The sequence below is a fragment of the Dreissena polymorpha genome, chromosome 14 (genome assembly GCF_020536995.1).
Source record: "Dreissena polymorpha isolate Duluth1 chromosome 14, UMN_Dpol_1.0, whole genome shotgun sequence".
Lineage (NCBI taxonomy): Eukaryota > Metazoa > Mollusca > Bivalvia > Myida > Dreissenidae > Dreissena > Dreissena polymorpha.
The window spans coordinates 4007655-4026171 of record NC_068368.1 but is presented as its reverse complement, the minus strand read 5'-3'; the positions used below and the strand labels follow the sequence as shown (position 1 = coordinate 4026171).

At 37.3% G+C, this 18517-nt stretch overlaps 1 protein-coding gene across 6 annotated transcripts in view; it reads right to left on the bottom strand.

Moving 5' to 3' along the window:
* The window catches only part of LOC127857124 (26S proteasome non-ATPase regulatory subunit 11-like), a 50790-nt gene that overhangs the window by 13924 nt on the left and 18349 nt on the right, over positions 1–18517 (bottom strand). For 3 of the 6 annotated variants that reach the window (XM_052393484.1, XM_052393487.1, XM_052393488.1), the window contains 7 exons: positions 17601–17795; positions 13718–13862; positions 8270–8393; positions 5983–6108; positions 4713–4748; positions 3942–3993; positions 2115–2632 (listed from right to left, as the gene is read on the bottom strand). In XM_052393484.1, coding sequence (XP_052249444.1) covers positions 2490–2632; positions 3942–3993; positions 4713–4748; positions 5983–6108; positions 8270–8393; positions 13718–13862; positions 17601–17795 — 821 coding nt within the window. In that variant the 3' untranslated portion in view covers positions 2115–2489. Of the gene's footprint in view, positions 1–2114; positions 2633–3941; positions 3994–4712; positions 4749–5982; positions 6109–8269; positions 8394–13717; positions 13863–16794; positions 16830–17414; positions 17450–17600; positions 17796–18517 lie in introns of those variants that run through there. The other 3 variants (XM_052393485.1, XM_052393486.1, XR_008038346.1) reach the window with 3 other exon arrangements.

Below are 18517 nucleotides of genomic sequence, written 5' to 3'. Positions count from 1 at the left end.
ATGTATGTTGTGTGCACTGTAATGTAGCATCAATGCACTTGCGAAGAGACTCAGAGTTGCTGTGTATGCGGACTATGTTGTGGGCATGCGCGTATGTCTGGTTAATTATGAGGTTAATTATAAAAAGGTTGAATGAAGAGGTGTCCGTGCCATATAGAGTGATAATTGAATGACATACTACACATATTAAACTAGTACTCTCAATTTGTCCTTTGTGTGTGTAATTACACATGTTTATATGAACAGTTTCACAGCGCACTTGTGAATCATGTTTGCATTGCGCTAAATAGAAAACCGTTCTTGACAAATAGCATTCATTCATAGCTCAAAATGGATCTTAGCTCAATTGTGTGTGTGTATCATTCTACGTATCATTCATATAACAAATGTTGACATGTTCATGTACCTTTACATTTAATATCTTACATATTCATGAATGGTGTATCTGACTTATGTTATGATATAAATAGTTGTCATGTAGTTGTATCAGTTATTTCTTGTTAAATGTTATTCCTCAACTGTTATATATGAAAATATAAGTATATGCCTGTTGATATTTGTCAATAAGCCTCATTCTTGGAACAACGGCCTAATGCATATGCTTAACCCTTTGCATGCTGGGAAATTTGTCGTCTGCTAAAATGTCGTCTGCTGAATTTCTAAAATTAGCATTTTCTTCGATTTTTTTCAAAGAATACTATCAGAATAGCAAACAGTTTGGATCCTGATGAGACGCCACGTTCTGTGGCGTCTCATCTGGATCCAAACTGTTTGCAAAGGCCTTCAAAATTCGGTTCCTGCACTGAAAGGCGAAAAGAGTTGTCCCAGTCTAATCAGGGATGGCATCTCCGCTTTTCTGTCATTTTTGTTTAACCATTTACCACTAAGATACGTATTTTGACGCATTTGTAGTCCTTTAAAAAGTTAAAATTAATTAAAGACCTTTCTTACTAGATTCAAGTTTTAAAGGCTTCATTTCCAACCCTTAGATACTGATGAGCAGAAACAGCATAAAACCTGAACAGACTGCGAGTTTCTTGAAGGCTGTTCTGGTTTTATGCTGTTTGCACATAGCCATTTTCACTTCTTAGTGGGAGAGTGTTTAACCCTTTGCATGATGGGAAATTTGTCGTCTGCTAAAATCTCGTCTGCTGAATTTCTAAAATTAGCATTTTATTCGATTTTTTTCAAAGAATACTATCAGAATAGCAAACAGTTTGGATCCTGATGAGACGCCACGTTCTGTGGCGTCTCATCTGGATCCAAACTGTTTGCAAAGGCCTTCAAAATTCTGTTCCCGCACTGAAAGGGTTAAGAAGGTCTCTTCTAAACAAAGTTCCTTTCCAGGCCGAAAGTGTTGCCCTTGATCAGCCTTTGCTGACAGCACAGGCTAATCTGGGACGGCACGTTACGCACATGCATTAAGCCCTGTTTTCCAAGAGCAAGGCCCAAATGTTTTATTGTTATGGATGTCCATGATTTATTTACAGTAGATAAGTAATTGTGTAGAACGATGCTGACTCTGTTGTTTCAATAACCTCTTCAAATAATGAATGAAACAACTCAGATCTGTGTTTGAAAACTTGGGTGACTTCAGAAATCATTTCAAGACCCAAGTATTTGTATGATGAAGGTAAATGTGTTATATGGTCCTCCAATTTCATAGTAGTGCCAGGTACATACCAAAGTACCAATACATTTTATATCAATCAAGAATAACACTTCCGTTGACCAATCATAAGTCTATATTTGTAAATATGTTGTAAGGTGGAATTATACGGTAACATTCTTGTTTAGCCAGGTAAATACCATTTTTGTATCAAATGTCCAACGTAACTATCAAACAGGGTATGGGTCAGACTCAGGTTTAGAGAATAACAAGCCCAAAACTTGATACAAGTATGGCGTCATCTTTGTATACGTATAAATAGAAAAAAATAAATAATTAATATCTCCTTTTAAAAGTACATTTCACTCAATGACAGCTTTGTTATGTAATTATCATATTAATAATATTTATTAATAATCATATGAGCATGTGTCAACTATTTTGTTGTGGATTAAAAGCTCTGTTACCCTTTCAGTACTCTTTAAAAAAAGCTTAACACAAGAACTATTTTTTTAAATTGTATTTAAATAAGCAAACAAATAAACATTACCTTCATTTAGAAATGCAACTGACATTACTACAACATGTAAACAGTAAATGTAAACAGCATTCTTTTTAGAATTATTATGCAGTTCTTTGTTTTCTATTAATACACACAAATGTTTATATGAAATCAAATCTTCTGAAACCCAAGTAGAATCAGTACACATCTTTATCACAAATGTAAGTAATATATATTTTGTTTAATAAGTTTAATTATAGTCTTGAACCTTACTAGCAGCTGAAACTATGAAACCATGTCATATTTACAATCATGCAATGCATTATGTTTACAGACATATATCTCTTCCAAAACGTCCCCCTAGAACATCTCACAGGTTTAGGACAACTTCTTGGCCTTGTTGTACAGGGCGTCCACCACCTTGCCCATATCATGTATGGTGTCCAGTGCGTTCTCATATGTCTTGTCGGAGTTGGTCTCATCAAACACAACTAGCACCCCTGTACCTTGGTCCAAAATACCTGTGCAACAAAAAAAAATAATTAAAAGTTTAAAAGTATTTATTTAAGCTTTATTGGATTGACAGCCTAACACTTATAGAAATGCTCTCGAGTCCGTTTCCCTGTGTAGAACCAGTACTTGGTGAAAGATCTAAAGAATGGTCCCACAGTGTGGATCTAAACCTTGAGCTCTTCCGGTTGCTAGATATACACCATATCTATTGTTGCTAGATATACACCATATCTATTAAGTCATTTACATCACTCTGCAGATGAGTGCATACCAGTGCCATAGAAAAATTGCATGAGTACGTGTAACTTGCTTTCTTATGGAATGGCCAGTTGCTCTTAAGTAGTGATTTTCAAGATATCCTCAAAATATCTTCAAGAGAGTTAACTAAGTTTCAATATAGCCATATGATTAAAACTTCCACACCCACCTGGCAGCCATGTTTTTCAACAGACTGAAACCAATTTGAACTCTACCCAGATATAATTTGAAAAAATCATCTGAGCAAATTTTATGGTGATTAAACGAAAAGGTGTTAACAAGGTTTAACTATCGCCATATAAGGAGAACTGCCCCACCCATTGAAGACCATGTTATCACAGACTGAACCCATTTTTCGACTTTGGTCGAGATATTATTGAAACAGATGTTCTGACCAAGTTTCTGGAAGATTTGACTAAAATTGTGACCTACTTAGAGTTTTTCTTTAATTTGTGCTAAACTAGTGAGCTAGTTTTTTACTTCAATTGGCCAAGTTTCCAACACGACCAAGATATAAATTATTAGAACCAACAGTCTGACCAAGTTTCAAGAATATTGGAAATAATTTTTCCTGTTGAGTGCTAACAAGCTTAATGTTGACAATGCACAAAATACAATGGATATACAACACCGTGCTCAGATAAGTTAAGCTTGTGTAAGTTATCCCGAAAGAGTCGTGCAACAAAACCGTTTCAAAAGAGCTTAAAAACAGGCATAACACAAGACTCCTTATCCTATGGCAGAATCAAGATTCTAGTTTCTGTAACAATAGGAATCACAATTTTGGTCTTACAAAAGAACCATAATAACATGCATTTTCCCTATAAGGCGTTTTTATATTTGTGTTAACATAGCAACTACAATTTTTGTCAAAATGAGTTGTGTTCTGAGCAAACTAGCCATAATGCATGTGCGTCAAGTGTCGTCCCAGATTAGCCTGTGTAGTCCGACTATCAGGGACTAGAAAGCCGACAGAATATCAATAAGATCGAAACAAGCTTCAGCTTGCAGTGGAAGTCAACAAAGTGCCTTTAAGACCATGTGCTAGCTGGTGCTTACCATGGAATTTCCTGTCTAGAATCATCTGGGACAACTTCTTCTCTACATTGGCCTGAAATGTTCCAGAGACATGCGTGTGAAACAATTAAACCGCGCTCTAGGAAAACCAGCTAAATGCATATGCATAAAGTATTGTACAGTTTGCACAGGCTAATCAGGGATGACACCGTCAAGACTGGATTTTTGCTAAGAAGCAAATTTCTTAAAAAAAACAATACCATAAAGGCAGAAAGTGTCGTCCCCGATTAGCCTGTGTAGACAGCGCAGGCTGATCTAGGATGACACTTTATGCATATGAATAAAGCTCTGTATTCCCAAAATGTGGCTCATTATTATTTGTTTACCTGATTTATTTATTTTCAATTTTTTTTTTTTTGAATAAAATGAAGTTTTGAGATGAATGGTTAAAACAACTACATATTTTCATTAAAAAAAACAAAAAATGTCACTTGGTTGTTGTTGTTTTGTTGGCTTTTATAAATAAAAATGATTGTAAAACATACTTCTTTAAAAGTTTTGTTGGCTTTTATAAATAAAAAACGATTGTAAAACATACTTCTTTAAAAGCAAATTATTTTCAGTTTAATAATCCAACTTTCACCAAATAATCGGAAATTCATTTTTTACACAATTGTACAATTACATCAAAGATATGTGTACTAATATCCAGTCATAGACACAGTGATATTTCAGTATCAGATATCTGTTTCACACATGTAAGTGAAGTGTGATTGTGCTTACAATTTACAGAAAAATTATAGGACTACTTACCGTTGGCAATTTGATCAGATTGGCAATGTGCTGCACCTATTAAAACAGTAAAAGCAAAGTACTTACAACATAGTGCATACAAGTAAGGCATTCAAGTATTGATAAAAGGGAGCTGAGAATATACATTTCAACCAAATGTTAATTATCATCAAATTAATTTGAAATGCAATTCTAGTCCTGTACGTTAATGCCATGTTTTCAACTACATGTGTATAAATGTGTTTCAAAGGAGCATATCTACATTGTATGCCAAGGAGCATGCTGCAGTGTGTTGATTTTTGATAAATTAAAAACAATAAAAACTTGTTTCATATTTAAGAACTCTACCATTTTAGCAAGCTTGGGTAGACTTGAATACATGTTCAAAGTGTTACTAGACTTGAATACATGTTCAAAGTGTTACTAGACTTGAATACATGTTCAAAGTGTTACTAGACTTGAATACATGTTCAAAGTGTTACTAGACTTGAATACATGTTCAAAGTGTTACTAGACTTGAATACATGTTCAAAGTGTTACTAGACTTGAATACATGTTCAAAGTGTTACTAGACTTGAATACATGTTCAAAGTGTTACTAGACTTGAATACATGTTCAAAGTGTTACTAGACTTGAATACATGTTCAAAGTGTTACTAGACTTGAATACATGTTCAAAGTGTTACTAGACTTGAATACATGTTCAAAGTGTTACTAGACTTGAATACATGTTCAAAGTGTTACTAGACTTGAATACATGTTCAAAGTGTTACTAGACTTGAATACATGTTCAAAGTGTTACTAGACTTTAATACATGTTCAAAGTGTTACTAGACTTGAATACATGTTCAAAGTGTCACTAGTCAAAGCAAGCAATAATTGCCAGGTTGATTCCAACTCTAGAAGACTCCTCTTAAATTGTGTTCAAGACACCAAGTACTGGATCTACCCTTGGGGCAGACTTGAGTGTCTTGGCAAAGCCTTAGAAGTTTTATTCTATAAGCTCAACTTAACATATTTAAATCTGACATACTAAAGATTTGTCTCAAACAGTTAAAATTACTCATACCCCCAATCATTATGAAAGCCATGTTCAAGGGCAGATCACTCATTTATGAGTTGATAAATGAAATAGTGTCTTGAACAGCTGCACTTTATGATAATGATATATTTTAGGTTTAAATTCAGTCGCTTAAGCTCCATAAACGTTCACGGACAACTGGACCAAATGATTAAAAAATTCCTCCTATCAAAGGGCCATTAAATAAACCATGGACCGAGCCAAGTCCTACCTGAACCTTGGAGAAAGGCTCAATGATCCTGCACAGGTTCTGCTCTAGCAGGTTGTCATACAGGGTCTTGAGGTGGGCCGACACGATGGGGTCATCCTCCAGCTGTCCTTTGTACTGGGCCAGCGTCTGATATTGGAATATATATATATATATGGGCCGTGATTTGTGAAAAAGGGGTTAAATGCATGTGCATAAAGTGTCATCCCAGATGAGCCTGTGTCTGCACAGGCTTATCAGGGACAACACTCAGTCTTAATTAGATTTTTGCTAAGAAGTGACTATTTAAACGAAAAATACCATAAAAGCTTAGTGTTGTCACTGATTTGGGTGCGCAAACTGCACAGGCTAATCTGGGACAACAATTTACGCACATGCATTAAACCCCCTTTTTCACACAGCACGGCCCATATATTGAATGCACAACTTCTTTTCTGTATGAGCTTCTTTCTGAGAAAATTGGGTATACTGCATAAATCAAATCAAATCAAATTTTATTTTAAGTCGGTACATGTGTAACAAAGAAACATTAGCTATGAAAAGCTATTAACCGACATTTACAATAATAACAATAAATAACATGCATATTTAAAACAAAAACAAAAAACTTGCATGTGCAAGGAGTGTTGTCCCAGATTAGCAGTCCATGCAGGCTAATCAAGAACAATACTTTACCTACTTTACCATCAAATCCAGTTTTCTCAAAGTGGGGCTCATTTGGCATTCTCAGCCTAGGTCATGAAGGTGTTTTACAAAAAAAGGTTACCATAACACGATTCTCTTTGGGATGATCAAACATGGAGAACATTAATTTAAATATCAAGACTTTTGCTCCAAAGTATAAAAGTAAACGGCACTATTTGGTCAACTACCCTCATTTAATAATTAATTCTTAATAAGTGGGTGGTGAAAAAGACGTGTCATTATCAAAGAATAACTAACCAATTTTGACCTGATGCAAAACAAATTCAGTAGGGGTTCTACAGTAATATGGTTAATACATGCATATGTATTTAAAGTTTTAGAAAAAAAAGAATGAATGTCAAACAAATTCAAACATTTACTTTGAACAGCTCTGGGTAAGTAATTGCAAGTCTCAGAGTTAACCATTGCCCACTAAGAAGCAAAGTGAAAATGCCTAAATTTAACAAGCGTACAGCCAGAATAGTCTGTTCAGGTTTTATGGTTTTATACTGTTTGCTGCTCATCACTATCTTAGGGTTTAACATGAAGCCTTTTTAATTTGAATCTAGTTAAAAAGGTCTTTTATTAAATTTTGATTTTATAACAGACTACAAACACGCAAAACTGCGTATCTGAGTGATAAATGGTGAATAATTCACCATCCCTCTCACATATACAGTAAAAACTCTCTATTGACCACCCCGTCATCAGGACCAACTCGCTACCCAGAATTTTTCCTTCTATACTTAAATGGTCATTACACTCACTGATCCATCCAAACCCTTAACTGCTATAACCACCACTTTAATCAGCACCAATCAATGATATTGCTTTTAATTAACACCTGCCAAACAATCAGTAACTTTCAAATCTTACTTGACTGCAGTTGTGGTTTAATCAGGTTTGTGTACGCAGCCATTATGACCTAATAAACGAGAACGGAATTTGCATTAACTGTGAGGTGTTGAATTTTCATCCCTTGTTTTAATTTTAAACCCTTGATTGATAATTACCTAATATGATGGATGTGTAACAGTGTAAATTGACAATTGGTACACGCTTAAAATTAAAGACAGCCAATCATTAAGTTAGGTTAATTGAGTAAGAAGTTTTTTGTTCACCATTTTGTTCTCAATGTATATAAAAACTGACCTGTATGCCATATCGTTATTCAAAATGGATAAACGAAAACGGGAAGAGTTGAGTTTAAAAGAAAAGGTTGATTTAATGAAGGCAAATAATTGGAAATCTCAACGTAAGTTGGCCAATTATTTGGCACTGGAAAGACACAGGTGTTTTTTGTTTTTTCTGTCCCGCCGAAACGTTATTGCTCAGCTCTGTTCTGTCATTTGATAGTTATTTATCATTTGTATTAGATTGTTTTTCTGCAGGTCATAACATATTGACAACCTTGTGTCAAAAAAATTATTTCCAATATTCATTATTTTGCATATTTTTCCTCAACAGCTGAGATTTGTGACTCAGTGAAAGACAATAAGATACACAAGCTCTAGAGACTTTTAAGTCTTATTGAAGATCTAAACGCCGATAGCATAAAAAGACTGTGAGCAAGAAAAGATACATAAAACATCATATTGGTTAAGACCTTCTGAAAGTCTGCGAGAGAGCGTTTGTGACTGGCCGTGGCGATGGACTTCATGGCTTCCACAGCGGGACCCGAGTATTTGAGGGCCAACTTCCCACTCACGATAGCCTGCACCTCTTCAGCACTGTCGTACATACGGACAAAACGAAAAAGGTTTTAGTTCATGTTAATAAAGTGTCATCTAAGATAAGCCTTCAAGTCCGCATAGGCTAATCAGGGACGACACTACCAGGCTTATCAGGGACGACACTACCAGGCTAATCAGGGACGACACTACCAGGCTTATCAGGGACGACACTCCCCACATAGGCTAATCAAGGACTACACTACCCACATAGGCTAATCAGGCACGACGCTACCCACTTTAACCCTTTGCATGCTGGGAAATTTGTCGTCTGCTAAAATGTTGTCTGCTAAATTTCAAAAATTAGCATTTTCTTCGATTTTTTTCAAAGAATACTATCAGAATAGCAAACAGTTTGGATCCTGATGAGACGCCACGTTCTGTGGCTTCTCATCTGGATCCAAACTGTTTGCACAGGCCTTCAAAATTCGGTTCCCGCACTGAAAGGGTTAATGAATTTTTTATTTAAAAGAGGTCCGTCTACACAAAATTCCAGTGAAGGCAAAAAGTGTCGTCCCCGACTAGCATATGCATTAAGCCCCATTTTCGATGTCATTTAGCAAGACTCGGCTATTAGTTTTGGTTCGATAACTCACCTTTTAATCCGATCAAAATTCCAAAATCCTCATTGAAGAAATACAGACTGAACACAGTTATATACAAGTTGTTAAAAGTGTTAGGAGGTTTCTACAAACTTTTTTCTTACAAAAAAGGGTACTTGATATATCCAAATATATATAAATACTGAATTTCTATTATAATTTGTATAATTTGCATTGGAAGAAATAATGGAATCCCATCAATTATTTATTCATGCAATTAATGGTACTGCATACACCAATAAGGTCAAGTTCAGTATTTCAATAAAAAATTACAACAAATTTTAAAAACACATTTTCAGAATTACATCCTTAGATGAATGATTAAATCTATAAACACATCTAACAGCATTTTACCCTTCCCCGCGCTGAAGCAAAGTGAAATTGAGTATATTCAACATGCAGGAAACCAGAACAGTTTGCAAGTCCACTTACGTGTTTAGCATGATCTTCAATATTCAACAAGCAGGAAACCAGAACAGTTTGCAAGTCCACTTACGTGTTTAGCATGATCTTCAATATTCAACAAGCAGGAAACCAGAACAGTTTGCAAGTCCACTTACGTGTTTAGCATGATTTTCAATATTCAACAAGCAGGAAACCAGAACAGTTTGCAAGTCCACTTACATGTTTAGCATGATCTTCAATATTCAACAAGCAGGAAACCAGAACAGTTTGCAAGTCCACTTACGTGTTAAGCATGATCTTCAATATTCAACAAGCAGGAAACCAGAACAGTTTGCAAGTCCACTTACGTGTTTAGCATGATCTTCAATATTCAACAAGCAGGAAACCAGAACAGTTTGCAAGTCCACTTACGTGTTTAGCATGATCTTCAATATTCAACAAGCAGGAAACCAGAACAGTTTGCAAGTCCACTTACGTGTTTAGCATGATCTTCAATATTCAACAAGCAGGAAACCAGAACAGTTTGCAAGTCCACTTACATGTTTAGCATGATCTTCAATATTCAACAAGCAGGAAATCAGAACAGTTTGCAAGTCCACTTAACGTGTTTAGCATGATCTTCAATATTCAACAAGCAGGAAACCAGAACAGTTTGCAAGTCCACTTACGTGTTTAGCATGATCTTCAATATTCAACAAGCAGGAAACCAGAACAGTTTGCAAGTCCACTTACGTGTTGAGCATGATCTTCAATATTCAACAAGCAGGAAACCAGAACAGTTTGCAAGTCCACTTACGTGTTTAGCATGATCTTCAATATTCAACAAGCAGGAAACCAGAACAGTTTGCAAGTCCACTTACGTGTTAAGCATGATCTTCAATATTCAACAAGCAGGAAACCAGAACAGTTTGCAAGTCCACTTACGTGTTTAGCGTTATCTTCAATATTCAACAAGCAGGATACCAGAACAGTTTGCAAGTCCACTTACGTGTTTAGCATGATCTTCAATATTCAACAAGCAGGAAACCAGAACAGTTTGCAAGTCCACTTACGTGTTTAGCATGATTTTCAATATTCAACAAGCAGGAAACCAGAACAGTTTGCAAGTCCACTTACGTGTTTAGCATGATCTTCAATATTCAACAAGCAGGAAACCAGAACAGTTTGAAAGTCCACTTACGTGTTAAGCATGATCTTCATTATTCAACAAGCAGGAAACCAGAACAGTTTGCAAGTCCACTTACGTGTTTAGCATGATCTTCAATATTCAACAAGCAGGAAACCAGAACAGTTTGCAAGTCCACTTACGTGTTTAGCATGATCTTCAATATTCAACAAGCAGGAAACCAGAACAGTTTGCAAGTCCTCTTACGTGTTTAGCATGATCTTCAATATTCAACAAGCAGGAAACCAGAACAGTTTGAAAGTCCACTTACGTGTTTAGCATGATCTTCAATATTCAACAAGCAGGAAACCAGAACAGTTTGCAAGTCCACTTACGTGTTTAGCATGATCTTCAATATTCAACAAGCAGGAAACCAGAACAGTTTGCAAGTCCTCTTACGTGTTTAGCATGATCTTCAATATTCAACAAGCAGGAAACCAGAACAGTTTGCAAGTCCACTTACGTGTTTAGCATGATCTTCAATATTCAACAAGCAGGAAACCAGAACAGTTTGCAAGTCCACTTACGTGTTTAGCATGATCTTCAATATTCAACAAGCAGGAAACCAGAACAGTTTGCAAGTCCTCTTACGTGTTTAGCATGATCTTCAATATTCAACAAGCAGGAAACCAGAACAGTTTGAAAGTCCACTTACGTGTTTAGCATGATCTTCAATATTCAACAAGCAGGAAACCAGAACAGTTTGCAAGTCCACTTACGTGTTTAGCATGATCTTCAATATTCAACAAGCAGGAAACCAGAACAGTTTGCAAGTCCTCTTACGTGTTTAGCATGATCTTCAATATTCAACAAGCAGGAAACCAGAACAGTTTGCAAGTCCACTTACGTGTTTAGCATGATTTTCAATATTCAACAAGCAGGAAACCAGAACAGTTTGCAAGTCCACTTACATGTTTAGCATGATCTTCAATATTCAACAAGCAGGAAACCAGAACAGTTTGCAAGTCCACTTACGTGTTAAGCATGATCTTCAATATTCAACAAGCAGGAAACCAGAACAGTTTGCAAGTCCACTTACGTGTTTAGCATGATCTTCAATATTCAACAAGCAGGAAACCAGAACAGTTTGCAAGTCCACTTACGTGTTTAGCATGATCTTCAATATTCAACAAGCAGGAAACCAGAACAGTTTGCAAGTCCACTTACGTGTTTAGCATGATCTTCAATATTCAACAAGCAGGAAACCAGAACAGTTTGCAAGTCCACTTACATGTTTAGCATGATCTTCAATATTCAACAAGCAGGAAATCAGAACAGTTTGCAAGTCCACTTAACGTGTTTAGCATGATCTTCAATATTCAACAAGCAGGAAACCAGAACAGTTTGCAAGTCCACTTACGTGTTTAGCATGATCTTCAATATTCAACAAGCAGGAAACCAGAACAGTTTGCAAGTCCACTTACGTGTTGAGCATGATCTTCAATATTCAACAAGCAGGAAACCAGAACAGTTTGCAAGTCCACTTACGTGTTTAGCATGATCTTCAATATTCAACAAGCAGGAAACCAGAACAGTTTGCAAGTCCACTTACGTGTTAAGCATGATCTTCAATATTCAACAAGCAGGAAACCAGAACAGTTTGCAAGTCCACTTACGTGTTTAGCGTTATCTTCAATATTCAACAAGCAGGATACCAGAACAGTTTGCAAGTCCACTTACGTGTTTAGCATGATCTTCAATATTCAACAAGCAGGAAACCAGAACAGTTTGCAAGTCCACTTACGTGTTTAGCATGATTTTCAATATTCAACAAGCAGGAAACCAGAACAGTTTGCAAGTCCACTTACGTGTTTAGCATGATCTTCAATATTCAACAAGCAGGAAACCAGAACAGTTTGCAAGTCCACTTACGTGTTTAGCATGATCTTCAATATTCAACAAGCAGGAAACCAGAACAGTTTGCAAGTCCACTTACGTGTTTAGCATGATCTTCAATATTCAACAAGCAGGAAACCAGAACAGTTTGCAAGTCCTCTTACGTGTTTAGCATGATCTTCAATATTCAACAAGCAGGAAACCAGAACAGTTTGAAAGTCCACTTACGTGTTTAGCATGATCTTCAATATTCAACAAGCAGGAAACCAGAACAGTTTGCAAGTCCACTTACGTGTTTAGCATGATCTTCAATATTCAACAAGCAGGAAACCAGAACAGTTTGCAAGTCCTCTTACGTGTTTAGCATGATCTTCAATATTCAACAAGCAGGAAACCAGAACAGTTTGCAAGTCCACTTACGTGTTTAGCATGATCTTCAATATTCAACAAGCAGGAAACCAGAACAGTTTGCAAGTCCACTTACGTGTTTAGCATGATCTTCAATATTCAACAAGCAGGAAACCAGAACAGTTTGCAAGTCCTCTTACGTGTTTAGCATGATCTTCAATATTCAACAAGCAGGAAACCAGAACAGTTTGAAAGTCCACTTACGTGTTTAGCATGATCTTCAATATTCAACAAGCAGGAAACCAGAACAGTTTGCAAGTCCACTTACGTGTTTAGCATGATCTTCAATATTCAACAAGCAGGAAACCAGAACAGTTTGCAAGTCCTCTTACGTGTTTAGCATGATCTTCAATATTCAACAAGCAGGAAACCAGAACAGTTTGCAAGTCCACTTACGTGTTTAGCATGATCTTCAATATTCAACAAGCAGGAAACCAGAACAGTTTGCAAGTCCACTTACGTGTTTAGCATGATCTTCAATATTCAACAAGCAGGAAACCAGAACAGTTTGCAAGTCCACTTACGTGTTTAGCATGATCTTCAATATTCAACAAGCAGGAAACCAGAACAGTTTGCAAGTCCTCTTACGTGTTTAGCATGATCTTCAATATTCAACAAGCAGGAAACCAGAACAGTTAGCAAGTCACCTTACGTGTTTAGCATGATCTTCAATATTCAACAAGCAGGAAACCAGAACAGTTTGCAAGTCCACTTACGTGTTTAGCATGATCTTCAATATTCAACAAGCAGGAAACCAGAACAGTTTGCAAGTCCACTTATGTGTTTAGCATGATCTTCAATATTCAACAAGCAGGAAACCAGAACAGTTTGAAAGTCCACTTACGTGTTTAGCATGATCTTCAATATTCAACAAGCAGCAAACCAGAACAGTTTGCAAGTCCTCTTACGTGTTTAGCATGATCTTCATCAGCAGCATGTACTTTAGGGCCGTCACAGCTTTGGGACTGTCGATGGAGTCATAGCCCTCAAACGCTTCATAGAAATATGAGTAAGCCGTCTTGAAATCCCTCTCCTCCGCAGCATGCAAGATTCCTGAATAGCAGTATTATAAATATGAGCACCATTCTGAAGAAAAGGGGTTTAATCCTTTCAGTGCGGGAACTGAATTTTAAAGGCCTTTGCAAACAGTTTGGATCCAGATGAGACGCCACAGAACGTTGCGTCTCATCAGGATCCAAACTGTTTGCTTTTCTGATAGTAATCTTTGAAAAAAAATCAAAGAAAATGCTAATTTTAGAAATTCAGCAGACGAAATTTAAGCAGACACCAAATTTCCCAGCATGCAAAGGGTTAATGCATATGGGAATAGTGTTGTCCCAGATTAGCCTGTGCAAACTCCACAGGCTTATCTGGGACAAAACTTTCTGCCTAAACTGGATTTTCAAACCTGAACTGACAGCGGGTTACTCACTGGCTGTTCTGGTTTTATGCTGTTTGCACATAGCCATTGTCACTTTGCTTCTTTTGGAGATAATGGTTATATCAATCTGAGGAGGGAATATGGCCGTACACATAATTTCAGGACCAATAACGTACCACTCTGATTTGTACTTCACTTCTCTAACAACTTAACAAGCCAGCTTTGTTAACCACATTTGGTTATGTAACAAGAATTAAATCTATTAATTTTAAATCAAGTCATGATATCTGCATCAAATTGGTTGGCATTCAAAGTAAGCTGGTTACATTTTCACTAGCTGGATTATGTACAATTATTACATACAGACTTAACATTTTGAAATTCGGACCCATTTATTTAACACAGAATCAATGGGATCTGAATCACTGTGAAATGGTCACCCTGTATATAGCTTCCTCTTACTCACCATATCGTATAGCTTAATTAACCATATATAACATTATAATTCTTTTACCTTTAAATATAGTATTTGCTCTTTTTTAAAGAATTAGAAATGTGCCATTACACTGTGAAAGTGTGAACAAGATCCACCCAGTACAGATGAAAGTGGAAACACAAAATTGTGTGACTACTTATTGTATAGCGGACATACAAAGGGCTATATTTCTGTCCAAACTTGTCACAGTCAAAATTTATTTTTTACAATCACAAACAAATTTATGTAATTCAAATGTCAAAGTTTGAGCAAGATCCACCCGGTAGTTTGACATTAATGTAAAACCCACATATTTACAATTCTACATTATATAGTTGAAATACTGACAAAAAGACATTTTTCTGCTCCAACCTGTTTTAGCCAGAACTCCTACACGTTCATGGTCATTCAATGGTGGAAGTTTAAGAGTGATCCACCCAGTAATTAAGAACACATACCTTCTGTTACAATCATCTAAACATCATATAACTATGAATGTTTGATCAAGATCAAGTAAAAAGTTAAGGAAGAAATGACAACACAAGCTTCAGGATGTACGTAAGTACGGAAACATGCAATGCTCAATGGCTCCAACTTCATAGGGGCAAAATAATGGACTATGGAAATTTAAGAATACAAGAGCACCACATAACGGGTGCAACGCTCGGCTGCGAAAGCTTGTCAGATTTTTTTTTTTTAGAGGTCACAGTGACCTTGACCTTTGACCTAGTGACCCAACAAGAGATGTGTTTGTCAGAAACACAATGCCCCCTACTGTGCCACTTTGAAATAAAATTTCTATTTATCATTTGGCAGGTATACCCATAATCTCCCTTTAAAGCTTTATTACTTCCCTTGGATTTTGCCCAATCCAACCGGGGGAGGGGGAGGTCTGTAGACAGTCAAAAATTACCAAGTCAGACATCACTGACAACCAAGGCCTGTGGTTAATCATAGAGATCATAGCCATAGATCATCATGTCTGTATGGACATAAGTCCACTTGTATTTAATGAAAACTAGCATTCAGAAATTAGAACAGGTAAGAAATGATAATTATATCAAGAGATGTGTTCGTCAGAAACACAATGCCCCCTATTGCGTTGCTTTGAAATAAAATTGCTATTTATCATTTGGCAGGTATAGAAATCTAGAAATCATCTCCCTTAAAAGCTTATTACTTCCCTTGAATTTTGTCCAATCCAACCAGGGGGGGGGGGGGGAAGGGTCTTATCTTCAATATTGAAAAAGTTATGGCCAATGTTAAGGTTTTTATCATGACGCCTACAGCAGACGACGAGCTGGCTATGACAATAGCTCGGGTCTTCTCCAAAAACAGCCTCGCTAAATATGGGGCTTATTGTGTGTGCCAAGTGTCGTCCCAGATTAGCCTGTGCAGTCCACCAAGGCTAATCAGGAACACTTCCCACTTTCATGGAACTTTTCATTTAGAGGAAATATTTTCTTTAAAAAAAAAAAAGTTTAGCAGGACAGCGTCTCCTCTGATTAGCCTGTGTAAAGTAGTGGAACTGCACAGGCTTATTAGAGACAACGCCTAAGGCACATGCGTATAACCCCATTTTCCCAAAGCGAGGCTCATAGATTCTCAGTCAACAAGCCTTTTAAAGCCCTGTATACCTGACTGCAGGTCGGGAGACTTTTAGTTTAGGAGGACAGTAGATGCTGTATTGTGTTTACCTGACTGCAGGTCCAGAGAGAACTGTAGTTTAGGAGGACAGTAGATGCTGTATTGTGTTTACCTGACTGCAGGTCCAGAGAGGCCTGTAGTTTAGGAGGACAGTAGATGCTGTATTGTGTTTACCTGACTGCAGATCCAGAGAGGCCTGTAGTTTAGGAGGACAGTAGATGCTGTATTGTGTTTACCTGACTGCAGATCCAGAGAGGCCTGTAGTTTAGGAGGACAGTAGATGCTGTATTGTGTTTACCTGACTGCAGGTCAAGAGGCCTGTAGTTTAGGAGGACAGTAGATGCTGTATTGTGTATACCTGACTGCAGGTCCAGAGAGGCCTGTAGTTTAGGAGGACAGTAGATGCTGTATTGTGTATACCTGACTGCAGGTCCAGAGAGGCTTGTAGTTTAGGAGGACAGTAGATGCTGTATTGTGTTTACCTGACTGCAGGTCCAGAGAGGCCTGTAGTTTAGGAGGACAGAAGATGCTGTATTGTGTATACCTGACTGCAGGTCCAGAGAGGCCTGTAGTTTAGGAGGACAGTAGATGCTGTATTGTGTATACCTGACTGCAGGTCCAGAGAGGCTTGTAGTTTAGGAGGACAGAAGATGCTGTATTGTGTTTACCTGACTGCAGGTCCAGAGAGGCCTGTAGTTTAGGAGGACAGTAGATGCTGTATTGTGTTTACTTGACTGCAGATCCAGAGAGACCTGTAGTTTAGGAGGACAGTAGATGCTGTATTGTGTATATCTGACTGCATGTCCAGAGAGGCCTGTAGTTTAGGAGGACAGTAGATGCCATATTGTGTATACCTGACTGCAGGTCCAGAGAGGCCTGTAGTTTAGGAGGACAGTAGATGCTGTATTGTGTATACCTGACTGCAGGTCCAGAGAGGCCTGTAGTTTAGGAGGACAGTAGATGCTGTATTGTGTATACCTGACTGCAGGTCCAGAGAGGCCTGTAGTTTAGGAGGACAGTAGATGCTGTATTGTGTATACCTGACTGCAGGTCCAGAGAGGCTTGTAGTTTAGGAGGACAGTAGATGCTGTATTGTGTTTACCTGACTGCAGGTCCAGAGAGGCCTGTAGTTTAGGAGGACAGAAGATGCTGTATTGTGAATACCTGACTGCAGGTCCAGAGAGGCCTGTAGTTTAGGAGGACAGTAGATGCTGTATTGTGTTTACCTGACTGCAGGTCCAGAGAGGCCTGTAGTTTAGGAGGACAGTAGATGCTTTATTGTGTTTACCTGACTGCAGGTCCAGAGAGGCCTGTAGTTTAGGAGGACAGTAGATGCCGTTGGCAGTGGTACGGCCGGAGGTGAGGGCAGCCCGAGCCTTGGGCAGATTGGACAGGGCGTGGTAGACCTTGCTCTCCAGTAGCTGTACCTCCACCAGCAGGGCCTTGTCATCTAGCTTCTTCAGTTCACGTAGCAACGACGAGGCTGGAGTTAATGTAAAGAATAATGCTTGCAATATGTTGACACTTGTTTTAAACAGGGCCCGTATTCACCAAACAATTCTTAGACTTAAGTCTAAGAATAAAGAAATCTTTAAATTAAAATATTCAAGAATTTCTTTAATTTTGATTCAAACTCTGCAGTAAACATCTCTATCTATATTATTCTTCGTATAGAACATTTTGTTAATGACATAATCACCAGTGGAGGCTTGTATATATTCAAACAATGAACACATTTTCTTGATTTTAAGTCTATTCTTTATTCTTAAGTCTAAGAATCGGTTGGTGAATACCGGCCCAGGCTGCTACACATTTCTGATTTTGGTGGATAAATAAGTTATTGTTTGTTTGTTCTGTGTAATATAATAAATATCAAATCCCATAGAGGGTGCTTCAACATATTCTAAACACTCGAAACGGTTATGTTAACCTTGATTCACAATGTTGTATCATCCTTTACAAGATTAGATATTTATATATTATACTGCAACATTAATATATATAATATAAATAATTGTATATATACACACGAAACATCAAGGAACCATGGTTATTTTTGTTCAATTATTTAGCTTAATTGACAACCAGACATGGCAATACTGATCAGTATACTGCAAAATCTTATACACTGTTTACACAGGAAATATCCAGCTATGTTTGATACACTGTTTACACAGGAAATATCCAGCTATGTTTGATACACTG